Genomic DNA, 17,702 nt, shown 5'->3' with positions numbered 1-17,702 from the left:
TATCCACATTTCACAATTTCACTTCAATTCCTCCATAATCGTGGTCATAGTTCACTATTGCGTTTTCTCACATATAATGCTTATCCCATGTTCTAAATGTCATTCATAACACACTTACAATTACAACATATCAATATTCATGATTCACTCCAAACTACTACTCAAAATCTCATTATTCCTATCTTTGTGACCCATTTTCTATATCCTTCTACAATCCAAGTGTTTCAACTTCTCAATACCTTTAACAACATGAAAAGATCATAAAACTTACCTTAGATAGTGTAGGAATAAGCCTTGAGTGAAAATACTTCTCTTGCACCAAAACCCTAGTTCACTTCCATTGGAATTCCTTGGCCTGGATGAACTTTGATGTGTCTCGTACACTTGATTTTGTTGGTTTGAAGAAGTTGATTCTTGTTTAGTCTTAGATTCTTGTAAAAGAAGTGTGTGGAATATTCTAGAGGGTTAGAGAGAAGTGGAGAAGTGAGGGAAATGAAAATAATAACATGGGGTCTTATATTTATATTTGGAAAATCTAACCCGTCGGGAAATTATACGGTCCGTATAAGTGACCGTGAAATCACCCCATCAACTTCTCGCTTCTGTGACCATTATACGGAACATTTACGGTCCGTATAAGTGACCGTATAATCCCATTAGTGAGGGACCTTCACTGTGACGATTTTGCGGACCATTATACGGATCGTATAACATTATACGGACCATATAATTGGTCGTATAATCTATCTTTTCTCCGATTTGTTCTCGTCACTTCGTTTGATCTCAAATCCTTATGGAACCTTCTTCGCACTTGTTTGACACTTCATTAACAATCTAAGGGACGTTATAACTCTTCTCCAAGACATCATTAAGTCATCATTAACTTGTTACTCGTAAATCCTTTCCGATACATATCGTATGCCTTGCCTTCTCTTGGCAAACTTTCTCTCCCTACCTCAAATGTCTTTGAAATCTTAATTAGGGTCATCAAATATTATTTCTTACTTATTGCGATACCGTATACTTCGTGCCTTTCGCTAGTCTATTCACTGTGCATCGACGGGGAATTTTTTTGGGTGTAACATGCCTCTGTGTTTATAGCCACGAAATACCTATTCAAAACAGGTGTGGTGTTTGTTCGGAAAGGCATAGTGTCTGTTCGGTAAGGCCATGCCTTTTCTGAAAATAAAAATGTCTGTTGAAAATTATTCCGTGAATTTCTAAACTAATTTTAGCGTGAAAAAATTTCCAAAAATGGAAAAATGAATAAATTAAATTTGGTCTAAAAAGATTATCAATCAAATCATTTGTCCGAATCCGAAGCCGAGCAACGATGACGGCGCTAGAGAAGTCTCTTTTCTCAACTCTTTAAGAGCTAGAAGAAGTGTTTTGTATTTAAGCACACTTACTTTCCTTTATGTGGGACAATGCTCCTTTTCAAAATGGACTTCGCTTTAAATCTCATTTTCCCTCCATTTTCTTTTTCCCTCCATTTCTCATTCACACCCACTTAGCAAGCTTCATTCATTAGCTAGCTTCAACACTTATAAGTATACGATGTTCGTACTAAATCAACGAATGTAAAAATATATTTTGATAATCACATATTTTCATGACGGGAAAAGGAGGGCCAGACTTCGCATTTACCTGGTGTTCGTAACAAATCAATGAATGAAAAAATATACCTTTCTTAAACACATGTTTTCATTTTAATATTTAACTATTAAAGTTAAATTACTTAATTTGGTGCATATCAGGTGCGGGTAAATATTTACCAGATGAAGAAGAGGTGGGTGGGTTCAAACAACTTTTTCCATAAGTCCTCGAACAGCTATGCTTTTAGTAATTGTTGCTAGTGGCAGGGGCAGATCCTCCATGAAATTAGTCGAGGTGCGCACACAAATTAACCCGAATATCACAGTTATAAAAAAGACTATATATGCTTTTATTAAATCTCTAGAGTATGGAAAATAATTGCAAGGGGAGAATTAAAATAGAAAGCAATTGTTTGCCCTCAACCCTACGACTATCTTATCTCCGTACACATAGTCCTCGATTGGTCCTATTCTTCTCTTTATCTTTGTTTGATAGGACTTTGAATTTCTGAATTTTGAATATTTCTAGACATATTATATGTTAATGGCAGACAAACATTCATACTACTCTTGGTTTGCACTACACCAATATTAGAACCTTGTCTTTTTCTTTTTGTTTTGAATTCCCTAATTACGAATTTCGTTGAGCAGTTTTTAATGTGTAGGAGTGCAATAGGATTATCAAACGGAATTTCAAAAACTACTCATTTTGGTTCCAATACTTTGTGTTTCAAAATTTTGGACGTCTTAGATTAAAAAAAATAAATCATTTATTACTTCTTTTTCATATCTATCCTTATCGTTCCAATTAATATAAAGTTGAAAAAAACGTCGTTTAGGCAAATTAAGATTATTAAATTAAATGTTCTCAATTGGTGTGAAGAATTTTCAAAGGAAGATATATGGATCATAGTACTTGGCATTTTTAGCGGTCTGTTTGTTAATACTACTTTATAGACGGTTTTACCTATGACGTCTAAGCTCAAATTGCTAGGTTGAAATGCCATTATAATTTTAATTTCCACCAACATCTTGTTTGCGTTTTCTTTGGTTCATACCGGCTAATGTTAGTCTTGGAATTTATATTAGAATTTGAATTTTATCATGGTAAAAAATACGTATACATAGTAAAGAAATTCACATTTGAACTCTTCTTCCTTATTAGTTTTGGAGCTAGCATTTACATTTAAGTAATTTGTTACAAGCCAAACCAGCATTTCATTTTTCTTAAATCTACCTTCGTCGTAAAATATGTGCTTTAAGTCCTTCAAATATTGAGAAATTATAATTTAATCCTTGTGATATCTATTTAAATACTTTTTGCTTGTGAATCCTTATAAATATAACGAATATTAACAATTAATTTATTTAACTACTTATGTATTATATTTAATTTGTAGTATTACTTCTTAATTGAGGATAAGGTAATATTAAACATAAACTAATACACTTCCTATGTAAATTGCAAATTAAGTGATAAAAAATATGCATTTCCTAAATTCAAAGTTGGTTAACTTGCTGAGTGAACTATTAGAGGGACCAAAATTAAAATTTATAATACTAACTAAAGGATCAGAATTGCATTTTTCCCTAATAATTATTTCATTTTGGATGCAGCAAGTATAAAGGAAAACTCGATTTAAGTTTCTCACGATGACCTTTGACCAAAAAGGAAAAAAAGAAAAGAAAAAACAGTTGTTCCCAAAAAGAGAACAACACCTGGTGGTCTCTCATTTGACCAAGCGCCCAAAAGATATTGCTTGCAATAGCTCTGCATTAAAATTATAGTATTTCTGTATTTTCTAACAAACCCCATATTAATTTACTACTCCGTATATAGTAAATAATAGTCCCTATTCTCTTCCTCAACACTCAATAGTCAATCCTAGAGTGAACAAGCAGTACTTAAATATATACTTTTGATTTTCTTTATGGAAAATAAAATTCATTTCTTATTCTTCAAGACCAAAACAGAATAAAGTATACTTTTACTATACAATATTTGTTTAATCTGTTCTAGCATCTAACTTACTTTTATACTTTGAATGATCAACTCATTTTATTAAATTGAGTGGTCGTTAATCCGTCTCATCCTCCCCCCACCCCACTCCCCAACCCCAACCCCCCAACGCACATGGTCATATGTTTCTTTCTTTGTTTATTTTTTATGCAATGACAGAGTTAAATAGGTTATTACCAGGTAATTAAGCTGGCTAACACAAGCTTAAGGACATAAAATGTAGGGTTGCAAACACAGGTGGAATTAGGATTTTCAATTATGAATTTTTATTTCTTAAAAAGATATTACTGAAGTCTAAATAAATTATTTATACAGAAATTTATACATATGAAATAGATTTTTTAACACAAACATACGATTTGAGTCAAAACTACTGTATTCTGCCGAACCCGTAAGTAGAACTGTAATTCCGCCCCTGATTACAACGGTCATTAGCTTGTAATAGGTTCGTTAAACCAATACTTAGAAATACTTTATCCTTAAAGTTCTCATTATTTAAACGTCATGGTTTTATATCTACATTATTATAAAAGCACGAATAATGATGTTGGTAGACGGAAATATGCCTAATCATTTGAAATATCTTATAATACTTAATATACAAAAACGTAAAAGGCATATTTCGTTAATTAGAGTCTAAATCAGATTAACATAGTTTGGTGCTATGTGAATGCATTTGTTCAGAGTCCAAAGCAGAGTAAAATTCTTTGGTGTTTTGATATCTTAATTATGCTCCTATTGTAATTATTAGAGGAAACAAATTTGAATTTACATTATTAATTAGATTTTCATGATAATAATCCAACTCAACGAAATCAACAAGAGACTTATTGCACAAATAGAAAGCTAACTCTAATTCAATGGAATTTTGGACAAAGCCAGAAAAAAAGAATATTATCTGGTTAAAGTGTTTTGCTCATTAATATAAGAATTATATTTATGTTTGCTCATTTAACGTCCTGAGTGATTTTTTGCTACTTCCAGGGAGTTTTTGTTCCATACTAAGAGAAAAAACGGGGTTCAGGGTCAAAAACATACCTCAAGTATCATTTTTTTTTTAGTTTTCTATCTGAACTATGAGTTGTGAAAGTTTTCTACCTAAACTATCACCAATTAGTTTGCAAAACACACCTCAACTATCAGTTATTTGTTTTTCCTATCTGAACTATAACCAACTAATTTGCAAAACACATCTTAACACGTGTTTTTGCTTCCGGACAATAAAAAGTAAAATGAATGATAGAAAATCCAAAAACAATTGGAACGAACACCCAAACAAATAAATATAAATTATTTCAAAAATTGATTGGCAATGACATTCACTTTCAATAATCATTTCAAAAGTTTTTTGAAAAAAGAAAAGCCTTAAAAATGTCAGCCCAACCCAGCTCTAAGCGGGTTGGGGCTATGAGTTTCATTCGCACAAATGCCTTATTTTGCTAGACTAGAGAGTCTATGTGGATAGGATTATTATGACAATAAATAAAAATATAATTACTTAATCTCAAATTGAATTATCTGATTCGTAACATATTTTTTATATCGGAAAAAGAAGAAAAATAAATATTGAAAAGATCAATTTAGTTTCAAATAAGTATTAAGTAGATATAATTCTATACTATAGTAATATTTTTATAGTTCATACAATAAATGTATATAATTACAAATAGTATTATTTAATATTTTTTTTTACTATGATTGAGATTAACCGGAATAACATTTAACTGTATACTTATAGAGATTAGTAAATCAAAATAGAGGGTACAATAAAACATTTACCGGATAGAATTGTTTAACAAGTCATTTTCCTCATCTTATTTGCCACCCCCACCCCGGGCTCCCCACACCCCCCAAAACCAACAACCCCAACCAGAAAGGAAAAGAAATAGAAAATATAGAAGTAGACAGGGAAAGTACCATCCTTTCATTACATGGCATCACAAGAAGGGACTGACATCGTCAAAGACTGCTAGGCATAAGGACTTTCTTTCAAGTTGACTGTTCGTAGAATTATAATTTATAAACATGTTTTGGAAAAACATTATTATTATTTTTTTATAAATGTAAAGAAATAGATCATGAGCCTAACTCAACCTCAAAAGCTAGCTTATGAGGGGAGGATTGTCCAAGTCCATATAAGGAGACCACCCATCTCATTAACCACCGATGAGGGACTTTTTTTCATTCTTCAACACTCCACCTCACGCCCAGGGCTGGACATCTGGAGCATGGGCAATTTAATTTAGGGGCCTAACATCGGGTGAGATGGGTCCTGCTCTGATATCATGTAAAGAAATGGATCATGAGCCTAACTCAACCTCAAAAGCTAGCTTATGAGGGGAGGATTGCCCAAGTCCATATAAAGAAACCACTCATCTTATTAACCACCGATGAAGGATATAGAATATACTCCGTAACGTTTAGAATCGAATTCTCCTAACACAAACAAAACAAATTCTTCCAAAAATCATATCTGATACATTTGTACTTCAAAAAACCAAAAATAAACCAAACGTCACCGACGGGCATTTCTTCACGAAATAAGTCTGGCAGCTATCACAACCCGGTAAAAAGAAGTCCTTCGGGATGGCTCAGTTGGTTTGGAGGGTGGTTATCCACACGGATGATCCGGGATAGATCCCCCTCAATGCCTTCTGAGTCGAGTCTGTCGCATAGGACTTGCCTAGTGCGGTTTACATTCTCTGTGTGGTTTGCAGGCTATTACACTGTAGGGGGTTTACCCAGTACGCACACCCGAAGGATATAGCGGCTGCGGGTTTTCCTGGGGTTCCAAAATAAAAAATAAACCCGGTAAAAAGAAACTCTATGAATAGCCAGGGGCATAGCTATGTGTATATTTGAAGATGATGAGTGGAATAACTTTCATCTAAATATTATACTCTATACTCCTATTATATAGCACTCCTATTATATAGCATCATTATGAAGTCACTACTATGAACAATAACAACAACAACAACATAACCATTCTAGTCTCACAAGAGGGGTCTGAAGAGGATAGAGTATACGCAGACCTTACTTCTATCTCGTGGAGATAGAGAGACTGTTTCTGAAAGACCCCTGGCTCAAGTAGTTATTAAAAGAAAATACGGTAGTGAAAAAAACATGGCAACTAATGAGGAATGCCGTGCAGAGCATTCAGAAACATAACAACAACAACAACGATGAAATAGTGTGATATCCGAAACACACTAAACAATAAATGGAAACAGAACTGCTATGAATAGCCTTTGATGAAATTAAATACTCCTTTATAGTTTGTATACTAGTTACTCCAACAGTTGAAAAGAGTTTTAGACATCAGGTATGACACCATTTTCCCCTTATAAATGGGAAAAGAAGTTGATGTCATTTTACATAAGCTTACGTAGTTAGTGCATTGAGGGATCGTTTGGATAAGGTTTGCTAGATTTAATCTCCATATAAAATCCAACATTACTTTATACAATGGTTGGTGCTATTTTTAATATATGCAAAAGTTGTGCAAAAAGTAATTTTCCCTATTATTATTTATTCCCATAAGATAATATGTAATAAAAATGCAAGTATTAATAATAGATGGACTAATTTTACATTATACATTATGTGCTAACTTATAATATGTCAAGTTAAATATTGAGTCAATAAGAAATAATTCTTATATTATAATTTTCAAATTACTAACTATAACTAGTTAAAAAGGTGTCAAACTTTCTTATTTAGTTTTTTTCTATAAAGATTGAATGTAAAATGTAAAGTACCACATAAATGCTTTTTTCACCTATTTTCTAACTCTCTTACTCTACAAAAAGAGTGAAACCGAATTTCATGCTACTTGGCACTGCAGGGTATTTCAATAAGAAATACTTACTCCATCCCGAAAAGATTGTCTCAGGAGATTAAACTAGCATGGGATAATCTAGGGGATTTTTAGATATTCACTCTTTTTTTAAAGAAAAAAAACTTAAAAGGTGTACTAGTATTATTTTTCCCTTTATTAAATGTAAGTCGTACATTAAAAAATACCTGATGCTTGGTGAAAGCGCGTAAGTGGACATTGGTAGATGAGAAAACAGACGACATTCAAAGTCGTTATTCAAACTTCAACTCTTCACCATTTTTTAATCCTTTCTACCACAAAGCTCATAAGCCAAGACCCAACAAGGCAGCAACACAAGTTTCCTTATTTTTTTCCTCAACTTTTTAGTCTCTCTTTCCTTTTCTTTTTCTCCATTCCCCCAATTACAAATTGTTCCTCAAATTTCCTAGTATTTCATACATCTTCTTGAGTTCTAACACAACTCATTTTTCTTGGTTCTTGAAGAGAGAGAAAAAAAAGAGAGGATTTTGGGAGTATTAGTGATGGTGACAAAGTTCATTTTTTTCATTTTGTTGTTTGTATTCTTGTTTTTCTCTAATTTTGTGGCTTCTGAAGGATTTTATAGTTTAAGAAATGTGAATTCTAGTGCTTCTGGTATTGAATTCCCTGAACATCCAAGTTTCAATGGTGTTTCTTCTTCTTCAAACTCAGATTGTAACTATGGTGTTTCTGAAAACTCAAAAACACATTCAATAGCTCAAGAACTAGATGGGATTGATGGAGAAAAAGATGAAGATGTTTCCATAGTTGGAAATCAAGAAAGGGAAGCTGTTAAGTTTCAGTTAAGGCACAGATCAGCTGGTAAAAAAATTGAGACTAAAGACTCAGTTTTTAGAGATTTGAGTAGGATTCAAACATTGCATACAAGGATTATAGAGAAGAAAAATCAAAACACCATTTCAAGACTTGCAAAAAGTACTGAAAAACATGTTGCTCCAGCTCCAGCTCCAGCTCAGGCTCCAAGTTCATCATCGTATGAACTTTCAGGCAAGTTAATGGCAACATTGGAATCAGGTGTAAGTCTTGGTTCAGGAGAGTATTTCATGGATGTATTTATTGGTACACCTCCTAAGCATTTCTCTTTGATTCTTGATACTGGTAGTGATCTTAATTGGATTCAATGTGTTCCTTGTTATGCTTGTTTTGAACAAAATGGACCCCATTATGATCCTAAAGACTCTAGTTCTTTTAAGAATATAGGTTGTCATGATCCAAAGTGTCAACTTGTTACATCTCCTAATCCTCCACAACCTTGTAAGAATGAAAACCAAACATGCCCTTATTACTATTGGTATGGTGATAGCTCTAACACGACCGGTGATTTCGCGTTAGAAACGTTTACTGTTAACCTAACGACCCCGAGTGGGAGTGAATTTAGGAAGGTGGAAAATGTGATGTTTGGTTGTGGTCATTGGAATAGAGGGTTGTTTCATGGTGCTGCTGGTTTGTTAGGTCTTGGAAGAGGGCCACTTTCATTTGCTTCTCAACTTCAATCTTTATATGATCATTCTTTTTCATATTGCCTTGTGGATAGGAATAGCAATTCTAGTGTAAGTAGTAAGTTGATTTTTGGCGAAGATAAGGATCTTTTGAAACACCCAGAGTTGAATTTTACTTCATTGGTTGGTGGTAGCAAAGAAAATCCTGTGGAAACTTTCTACTATGTACAGATAAAATCTGTTATAGTTGGAGGAGAGGTACTGAATATACCAAAAGAGACATGGGATTTGTCTCCGGAAGGTGTTGGTGGTACGATCATCGATTCAGGAACCACGTTGAGTTACTTCGCAGAACCAGCGTATGAGATTATAAAGGAGGCATTTGTCAATAAAGTCAAGGGATATACTGTTGTACAAGATTTTCCTATTTTGAATCCTTGTTACAATGTGTCCGGAGTGAAGAACGTGGAATTGCCTTCGTTTGGAATTGTGTTTGGTGATGGAGCTGTATGGAATTTCCCTGTAGAGAACTACTTCATCAAACTCGAACCAGAGGATATCGTTTGTTTGGCAATTTTAGGGACTCCTCGATCTGCTATGTCAATAATTGGAAACTATCAACAGCAGAATTTTCATGTCTTATATGACACCAAGAGGTCCAGATTGGGATATGCACCAACAAGATGTGCTGATGCTTGACCTTTTCTCTAGTATTATTGGGGTGGAAGGTGGGAAAATTTGTACACATTAGCGGGATGGAAAAAAATTGTGTTCATTCTTTCCTGAATTTTAAAATAGTTCACATAAATTGTAGGTTATACTATATTTTTCCCCTTAATTATTTTATTTACTGTAGATGATTTTATGTTGCTTGACACAAGCAGGCAACTATGTAACAAAACTCTTATGAGAGCTTTTCTCACATTATGAAAGTCTGAATCCTTGCTTTTGAAGTTCAATTCATGCTTCGAATATAGTTGTTTGAAGTGCTTATTGATGCCTATGGGTACTATAGTCCATATTTAGTGAAAGCTATTTGATATTTCATTAATGATGATGCATTTTTCTTGCCCCAGATGGGCCAGCTAAGTGGAGGGGTGGTTAGGTGGAGAGGGTGAAACTCAATTGGCCAGAATGACCTTTTCTTTTCTTCTAGTCTATCTGAAATGAAAACCAGGATTTTTATTGCATACACCAGAATATCTACTAAGAGCTTGTTTGGATGGGCTTATGCCTATAAGCTGCAAACAACTTATAAGCTAAAAAAAATAAGTTGGGGTAGTCTAACTTATTCTTTTTGGCTTATAAACTGTTTTCAGCTTATAAGCTGCTTTAGATAAGCTAAGTCAAATGGGCCCAATTATTTTTTTTGAGCTTATTTTAAGTACAAAATGACTTTAAGCTGGCCAGCCAAACACTCAAAAAAACTGAAAACAGCTTATAAGCAACTTATAAGCCAATCCAAACGGGCTCTAAGTGTTCACCTGAGACATGCTACATATATTACAGAAAGAAACCTGCGAATGCCTCTAGTTAAGTCGACGGAGATTAGGAAATTGTGCTCTGTCTTGATTGAGCACCTTTTAGATTGTCTCGATTGAGCACCTTTTAGACAGCAGTAAGATTGATCACTTGTACAGGATTTCCAGCCCTATCACCTACATTGAAGTGCTTAATCCTGTAATCTTATATTCAATCTTCTTAGCCAAATGGAGTGAACAATCATGTGAAAAAGATCAAAACTTTTTGGAGGTCCATTGATCACAAAATGCCTCTGTACTTGTTTCACTCTCCTTTGAATCTCAAGTACAGAGTCTGAGAAATGCTCATCAATATCTTCTTGATATTTGGTATGCCTTTCACAGCCACCTTCACAGAAAAAGAATTCCAATTCAAGACATCACTAAATGGTGGCACATAACCATCTGAAATCAACAGGGGAACGCACTCTGCATAAATTGCTTCAACAACTCTCGGGCTTGCAACCTCATAGCCACTCGGGCACAGGCAAAACTTGCTGTTCTGCAACATGGATTTATAAGATTTTCCCGGAGGAAGTTTTTCGTAAACCAAAACATCCTGGTCTTTTCCTATCCATTGCTGCATCAGCTTGTGCCTTATGGCACCATGTAAACCACCAGCAAAGAAAGCAAGAATTGATCGTCTTGATGGCGATAGACCTCCAATGAGTCCTATTATATCACCAGTCTTGAGATTAATTTCGGGTAATGATACATCTTTCTGAGGATTAAACCCTTCAGAGGTATTAACATTGCATATAACTCTTATCGAATTGTTGAATAGATGTGGTACATATGAAGTCATGTGCGGCCCCTGAAAATCAATTGTACTTCTCATAAAAAATGACATTTTGATCTCAATGGTAGATATAAAAACTCTCATAGAAGATACGATTCAATTTAACTTAGAGATGTTTACCTTTTTGGGCCGCCATAAAAATAATAGCAAGACATGACATGTATGTGTGTTGTATTTTAAGTAGAAATATACAAAATGTATACATAAATATACATGTAATCTACATATTATATACATAACTAGTGTATGGGTTTTGTATATTTTGGCTAGTGTCCGTAATTACTTTCGGCTGACGAGCCAAAAATGAAAAAGTTCCTTTAACTTATACATACTAACAACATTAAGTTCTTACAGTAGCGGTACATTTTAACCTGTTGTGACTTACCTTGCCTTATTTCCAGGTTATTAGTCTCATCGTATTAATGTAGTTATCTTTTAGGTGACTTAATAGTTTGAAATTTCTCTTATACTATCAACTCTATTGGGAAGGATATTGACAACTTCAAAGAACTTTTTGCTTATCCAATCATGGCAGGAGAGCAAGAAATGATCAGCACCAACACTTGTATTCCAGAACGAATGACATGAATAGAGTCAGCCACTGTTCTACATGTCTGTCATGGACACCAGAGACATATAGATATAGGTATCTAACCATTACAACTACACTAAATGGGAGGAAATGCACGAAGGCTTCCTCTGGATCTTTTGTTCTGTACATATTTCCCTTTTCCATTTCATAAATAAACCTTCCCTCTGTTGAATATATAATCCTACACGGACCATTATGGAATATTGGAGGTTCACCTTCCTCGTACACATATTTTGAAGTTCTCCATTTCAAGATAGCTCCTAGTACAAAATTCAAGTAAAAGAAACATTACATAATAGGAAATACTCTGTCACACCCCATACTGGGGCGGGCTGGACGTGACTGACACCCAACCTGTACTATCCGTCAAGTGAACCATGTTATAAATGTCTGATGGCTATTAACAACTTAGCATAACAGTATAAATGCTATTTAAGATTACCTATGGAACGCATTTGCGTTATGATAGACAGGACCTTAAGGAACATAATCAGGATCTTGATGGTTTGATATCATGCTTCCATTTCTAGCAGCTTCTCTTATTGAAGACCTTGCTTTAGCTAAAATGGCCTCAAGCCTTTCCAACCTGCTATGTCTTTTAAGTATTTTAGTCGTTTCATCGCTATGCTCTTCTCCTTCATTTATTTCATCCTTCCAAATATTTTCAACACCTCCTTAATAAGGTAGCAAAACACAGAACCACTCAACAAAAGCATTATGAAAGAGAAACAAAACAAAAACATGGTACGTAATTAGTGAAACTTACTCTGGGATGTTGATTAGAAAATGAGTCTTTAACTACTAATTTTCTGATGAAATGAGTTGTTGAAAGGAGAACTAGAGAAAGATGAAGCCTCAACTAGGCCAACTACTTGCAAATGCTGATCTTTCTCTTCATAACTGCTCAAGACCTTAATGAATAAAATCTGTCTAATTCAACAGATTTCCATGTGCAAGAAGAAAATGGAAGTACATAAGAACTCTGAGGGCTAATGTACAAGCAAGGACTGAAAGCAGAACGAAAGGGATGAAAATCAAGAGAACCAAAGTAGAACAAAAGGAGGATAAAGATGAAGGCAATTGTAGTTTTTTGGGAGACCACATCCTATCACTGCATATGCATGGCCTCAGAAAACAAACAATACTTTCTTTAGTATGCTCCAAATGTCAGAGGAAAATGAGTTACTACTTGGAAGATTTGTCGGTCAGTGAATGTTGTAAAGGGCTGTACTTTTATGACCATTTGTTAGAAAAAAACAAAGCCAAATGGGAAATTGTCAATTAACTAGTCTGTTTTATAGGGATGTTCGTCTTGCAAAGCTTCCTTAAACGTCAAGATTCCTAGTAGTTCTTGAAGTTGTCTTTTTGTGTCTTGAACCATTCACTTTATTGTGTTTACTATTGGTTTCTATTTCCTTGATCCATGGACTCTGTAACATGATTAGTGAACTAGTTTCATAGAGGATTCATTATACTTGACCATTTTTTGTTAACTATATTTTTATAAAAAGAAAGCTACTGTTCTCTAATACAAAGTCGACTAATATTACATTCAATTTAAAAAAAAATTAATTAATTAATTAATAAAGTTATGAATAAAGTCGATTATGAATGTTCTCCCTCTCAAAACCAAAAGATCAAAGGAATTCTTATATGACCTTTATACTAACAACTCTCTTAAGCGCCACGCAAATTTCATCAAAACAGACAACAATAGTAACACAATCATCAGTATCTATTTCATTAATATCTTTAGTTCTAAATACATAATTAACATCGGAGAAGAAAAGTGCAATTTCATTAAGCACCATACTAATCTTCCAAAAAGTAGATATCAATTTCCTCACAATCATAAACTATTCACTGAGAAAAAGTAAATCATTGATTTGACAATTTCTATATCAATACATATCCTAATAACTACATAAAGACCTAAATTCCCTGCAAGTTTCTAAAAACAATGCTTGTACCCCAAATAGTTACAAAATTTTCTACTAGTAAACAATTTTTTTTTACAGTTATCACTTACATATACTAAGGTCATCTAGTACACTAAATTCACCCAACAAAAACCCATAATTATCAACAATTGGAACCCCAAATTTCAATGAAATTTTAACTTCTTTATCCTCTCCAATTTGTACCCACTGCCCCACCAACAATTCTTCATCAAAAAGATTGATTTTTTCTTCATCCTTATTTGATGAATTTGTAGAACAAGATTCTTGTTTTTCCTTTGCAAAAAGATTGCTTTTTTCTTCAAGCCCATTTAATGAATCTTTATTTCCAACAACATCCATTAATGAATCATTACTAGAAGATGATTCTTGATCAGATTCTTGAATTTTCTGGCCCTTTTTTGCACTTTTGGCCTTCACTAGTTCTTCAAATTCAAGCTTCTTACACTTGTAAATTTCATAAGCTGCTTCAGCAGTAATGAAAGTACCCAACCAAATTATTTTCTTGTTAACTGGGTGTTTGATTTCAGCACAAAATTTCCCACTTTTTCTCTTACGAACACCAGGAAACAATCTGACAGAAGAGTTCTTTAGTGTTCTTTTTTGTGATTTCATGATGAAAGATTGGAAAAAAAGAAGAAGGTTGCTTTAGTAAGAACAGAGTATAATGAGAAGAAATATAGGACAGATTATGAGTATATATAACAGTAATTGAGAACTAAGGCAATTTTCCTATTTCAATTTGGAAAAGGATTTGTCAAAAACACGTTCTATAAGAAAAAGGAAAGTAGTAAGATTCTCCGTGTAAGTGATCGCTCCAAACAAAAAAAAAAAAAAAAAAGGTATTCAATGTCAATTCTGACGTGTTTATCTCATGGGTTCAAGTTTTATTCATGTAAAGAAATTTATAAAATCAGATCTTATTTAATATAATTATGAATAAATCTTTATGATAAAGATCAATTAATAACATGGCTAATAAGGTAAATTACCTATTATAGATTAAACTAAATATAATATTGTGGAAAAAAATTTAGTATACAATTTTTATTTTTATTTTCCATGAAGTGTCTAATACCCACTTCGAGGCCTCAATTAATTCGTTTTCGCGTCACGTCTGATTATCTCTGCTGTTGTTTATGGCTCTTGTTGGAACAAATTACAAATATAATTTGTCAACGAGTACAAATTAGTCGACCCTTTTATATAAATTTTACGAATAGAAACTCATATTTCTCGTTAAATTCAAGTTAGAATAATAAAATAGATACTAATATTTATCAAGAAGTGCAAAATCATATGTTACGGATCATTCAAAGGGAATACGTTTTTTTACCAATTTTTTTTTTTCATCCTCAAGACTCGAATCCGAAAATGTGATCCCTTGTGTCTACGAAAGTTTCATAAGGAAACTAATTCAAGTTTGCCTTGAGTCAAAGGCGGAGCCAGAAATTTCATAAAGGTTGTTTAAATTTTGGAGAAGTAATTTTTTTATGTGAGTGGGTGCACCAAAAATTTTAAAAATCGTACTACATAATATTAGTAATAAGTTTTAATAAATAGGTGCACCGAAAATTTTAAAATCAAACTATGCAATATTTAAATTTTAATGAGCATTAAAAAGAACCAAAAGTTTATTCACATTTAATTTAACATGAATTGAACTGACTGAGAAAAAAAAAAAAAAGAGATAAGATAAATGGGTCTAGATTCAAACGATTTTTAAGCTTCAACAGCTCTTGCGATAGCAACACTAGCAACGAGACATGGAGAATAGAAGGCAGAGCCAAAAGAGGATTCTTTTTAACTTTCTTTGTGGAGCCGTTTTCGCTTTCGTCTTCCACAAGAGTTGTAGGGAGAATCTACAATTTACTTATTAGGTAACTTTTAACTAAATAATTACTTATAAGTTTTGTTTAAGAAATTTGCTGAAAGAAAATGATAGTCAAAGTCCTATCAGTTGGAATCCAAATGGAAACTGGTACTTTTGTTTTTTAAAAGGAAAATGTAGGATGTGAGGTTTGTACGATAATGTTGCTTTCTTAAAAACAAAAGTGAAGTAGGACGATATAGCTATAAGGCTATAATAAGTCAATCTGGATTTTCTGCTGAAAATAAAACCTATTAAAAATGCTACTAAAATGACAACAGAGAATCAAACTCAGGCACAGTTGCCTGCTTAGCTTCAATTGAACACCCTTCCGTCGCTGAATTACCTTGCCAAGTTGTATGAAAGGTGTTCAAAACAGAATATAACCTCGATACCGTAGCATTCTATCTATATACGTAATATTATTTTCCGACTAACGGTATTCACCTGAACACCCTTGAAGCACTGTAGCTCTGCCCCTGCCTTGAGTGCCATAATATTGTTTTATTTATGAAAGAACGTTGAGGAAGTTAAGGGTGCTGTCCGTAGGATGAGTAGGGGTCGAGCGACCGGGCCCGATGAGATTCCTGGGGAATTTTGGAAGATTGCAGGCAGGGCAGGTTTAGAGTGGTTGACCCGACTCTTTAATGTCATCTTTAAGACGGCTAAGATGCCCGAAGAATGGCGATGCAGTACAATGATTCCATTGTACAAGAACAAGGGCGACATTCAAAGTTGCAACAACTACAGAGAGACCAAGCTGCTAAGCCACACTATGAAAGTGTGGGAAAGGGTGGTGGAGATGAGGGTGAGGAGAGGCGTGTCTATCTCAGAGAACCAGTTCGGATTCATGCCGGGGCGCTCAACTACAGAAGCTATTCATCTTGTACGGAGACTGGTGGAGCAGTATAGGGAGAGGAAGAGGGACCTACACATGGTATTCATCGACCTAGAAAAGGCATACGACAAAGTGCCGAGAGAGGTTCTATAGAGATGCTTGGAGGCTAGAGGTGTACCTGTGGCGTACATTAGGGCGATCAAGGACATGTATGATGGGGCCAAGACCAAGGTAAGGACTATGGGAGGAGACTCAGAGCACTTCCCAGTGATGATGGGGTTACACCAGGGATCAGCTCTTAGCCCATTTTTATTCTCCTTGGTGATGGATGGGTTGACGCGGCAAATTCAAGGTGAGGTGCCATGGTGTATGTTATTTGCGGATGACATAGTCCTGATTGACGAGTCTTGCAGCGGGGTTAACGCTAAGCTGGAGGTTTGGAGACAAACTCTGGAGTCTAAAGGGTTCAAGTTGAGTAGGACCAAGACAGAGTACTTGGAGTGCAAGTTCAGTGAGATAGTGCATGAGGCTGATATGGAAGTGAAGCTTGGCACCCAGGTCATACAAAAGAAAGATAGTTTCAAGTATCTTGGGTCTATTATACAAGGAAATGGGGAGATTGATGATGACGTCACACACCATATTGGTGCAGGATGGATGAAATGGAGGCTTGCCTCTGGAGTGTTGTGTGACAAGAAGGTGCCACCGAAACTTAAAGGCAAGTTCTACAAAGTGGTAGTTAGACCGACTATGTTGTATGGGGCAGAGTGTTGGCCAGTCAAGAAATCTCATGTTCAGAAGATGAAAGTGGCGGAAATGAGAATGCTGCGATAGATGTGTGGGCACACTAGGAGCGATAGGATTAGGAATGAAGTCATCCGAGACAAGGTTGGGGTAGCCTCAGTGGAAGACAAGATGCGGGAAGCGAGGCTGAGATGGTTTGGGCATGTGATGCGGAGAGATGCAAATGCCCCAGTGCGAGAGGTTGGTCAGTGACGGTTTCAGAAGAGGTAGAGGTAGGCCGAAGAAGTATTGGGGGGAAGTGATTAGACAGGACATGGCGCATTTCCTGCTTACCGAGGACATGACCTTAGATAGGAGGGTATGGAGGACGCATATTAGGGTAGAAGACTAGTAAGTAGTTGCGTTTATCCTTTCTTACGAGTAGCTATGTTGCTCTATAGTTTCTTG

At 34.8% G+C, this 17,702-nt stretch overlaps 2 protein-coding genes and 1 pseudogene across 2 annotated transcripts; 1 reads left to right on the top strand and 2 right to left on the bottom strand.

Annotated features, from left to right (window-relative positions):
• The first annotated feature begins 7,706 nt into the window (after positions 1 to 7,706).
• Positions 7,707 to 9,893, top strand: LOC132618258 (aspartyl protease family protein 2-like). The gene has a single exon (XM_060333321.1). It carries the CDS (start codon positions 7,978 to 7,980, stop codon positions 9,631 to 9,633), a length of 1,656 nt encoding a protein of 551 aa, XP_060189304.1. The 5' UTR covers positions 7,707 to 7,977; the 3' UTR covers positions 9,634 to 9,893.
• Positions 9,894 to 10,458: 565 nt separating this feature from the next.
• Positions 10,459 to 13,249, bottom strand: LOC132618190 (probable glycosyltransferase At5g03795; annotated as a pseudogene).
• A 617-nt stretch (positions 13,250 to 13,866) lies between these two features.
• On the bottom strand, positions 13,867 to 14,418 carry LOC132619602 (ethylene-responsive transcription factor ERF118-like). Its single transcript, XM_060334455.1, has one exon. The coding sequence runs from the start codon at positions 14,416 to 14,418 to the stop codon at positions 13,867 to 13,869; it is 552 nt and encodes a 183-aa protein (XP_060190438.1).
• Between the last annotated feature and the right edge of the window lie 3,284 nt (positions 14,419 to 17,702).

The sequence above is a fragment of the Lycium barbarum genome, chromosome 11, assembly GCF_019175385.1.
Source record: "Lycium barbarum isolate Lr01 chromosome 11, ASM1917538v2, whole genome shotgun sequence".
In the NCBI taxonomy this organism is placed as follows: domain Eukaryota; kingdom Viridiplantae; phylum Streptophyta; class Magnoliopsida; order Solanales; family Solanaceae; genus Lycium; species Lycium barbarum.
Note: the sequence above shows the minus strand (reverse complement) of the source record. Positions and strands in the feature narration are given on the sequence as shown.

Coding starts and splice junctions, on each gene's coding strand:
- LOC132619602 (XM_060334455.1), bottom strand. CDS start 14,418: ATGAAATCACAAAAAAGAACACTAAAGAACTCTTCTGTCAGATTGTTT.
- LOC132618258 (XM_060333321.1), top strand. CDS start 7,978: ATGGTGACAAAGTTCATTTTTTTCATTTTGTTGTTTGTATTCTTGTTT.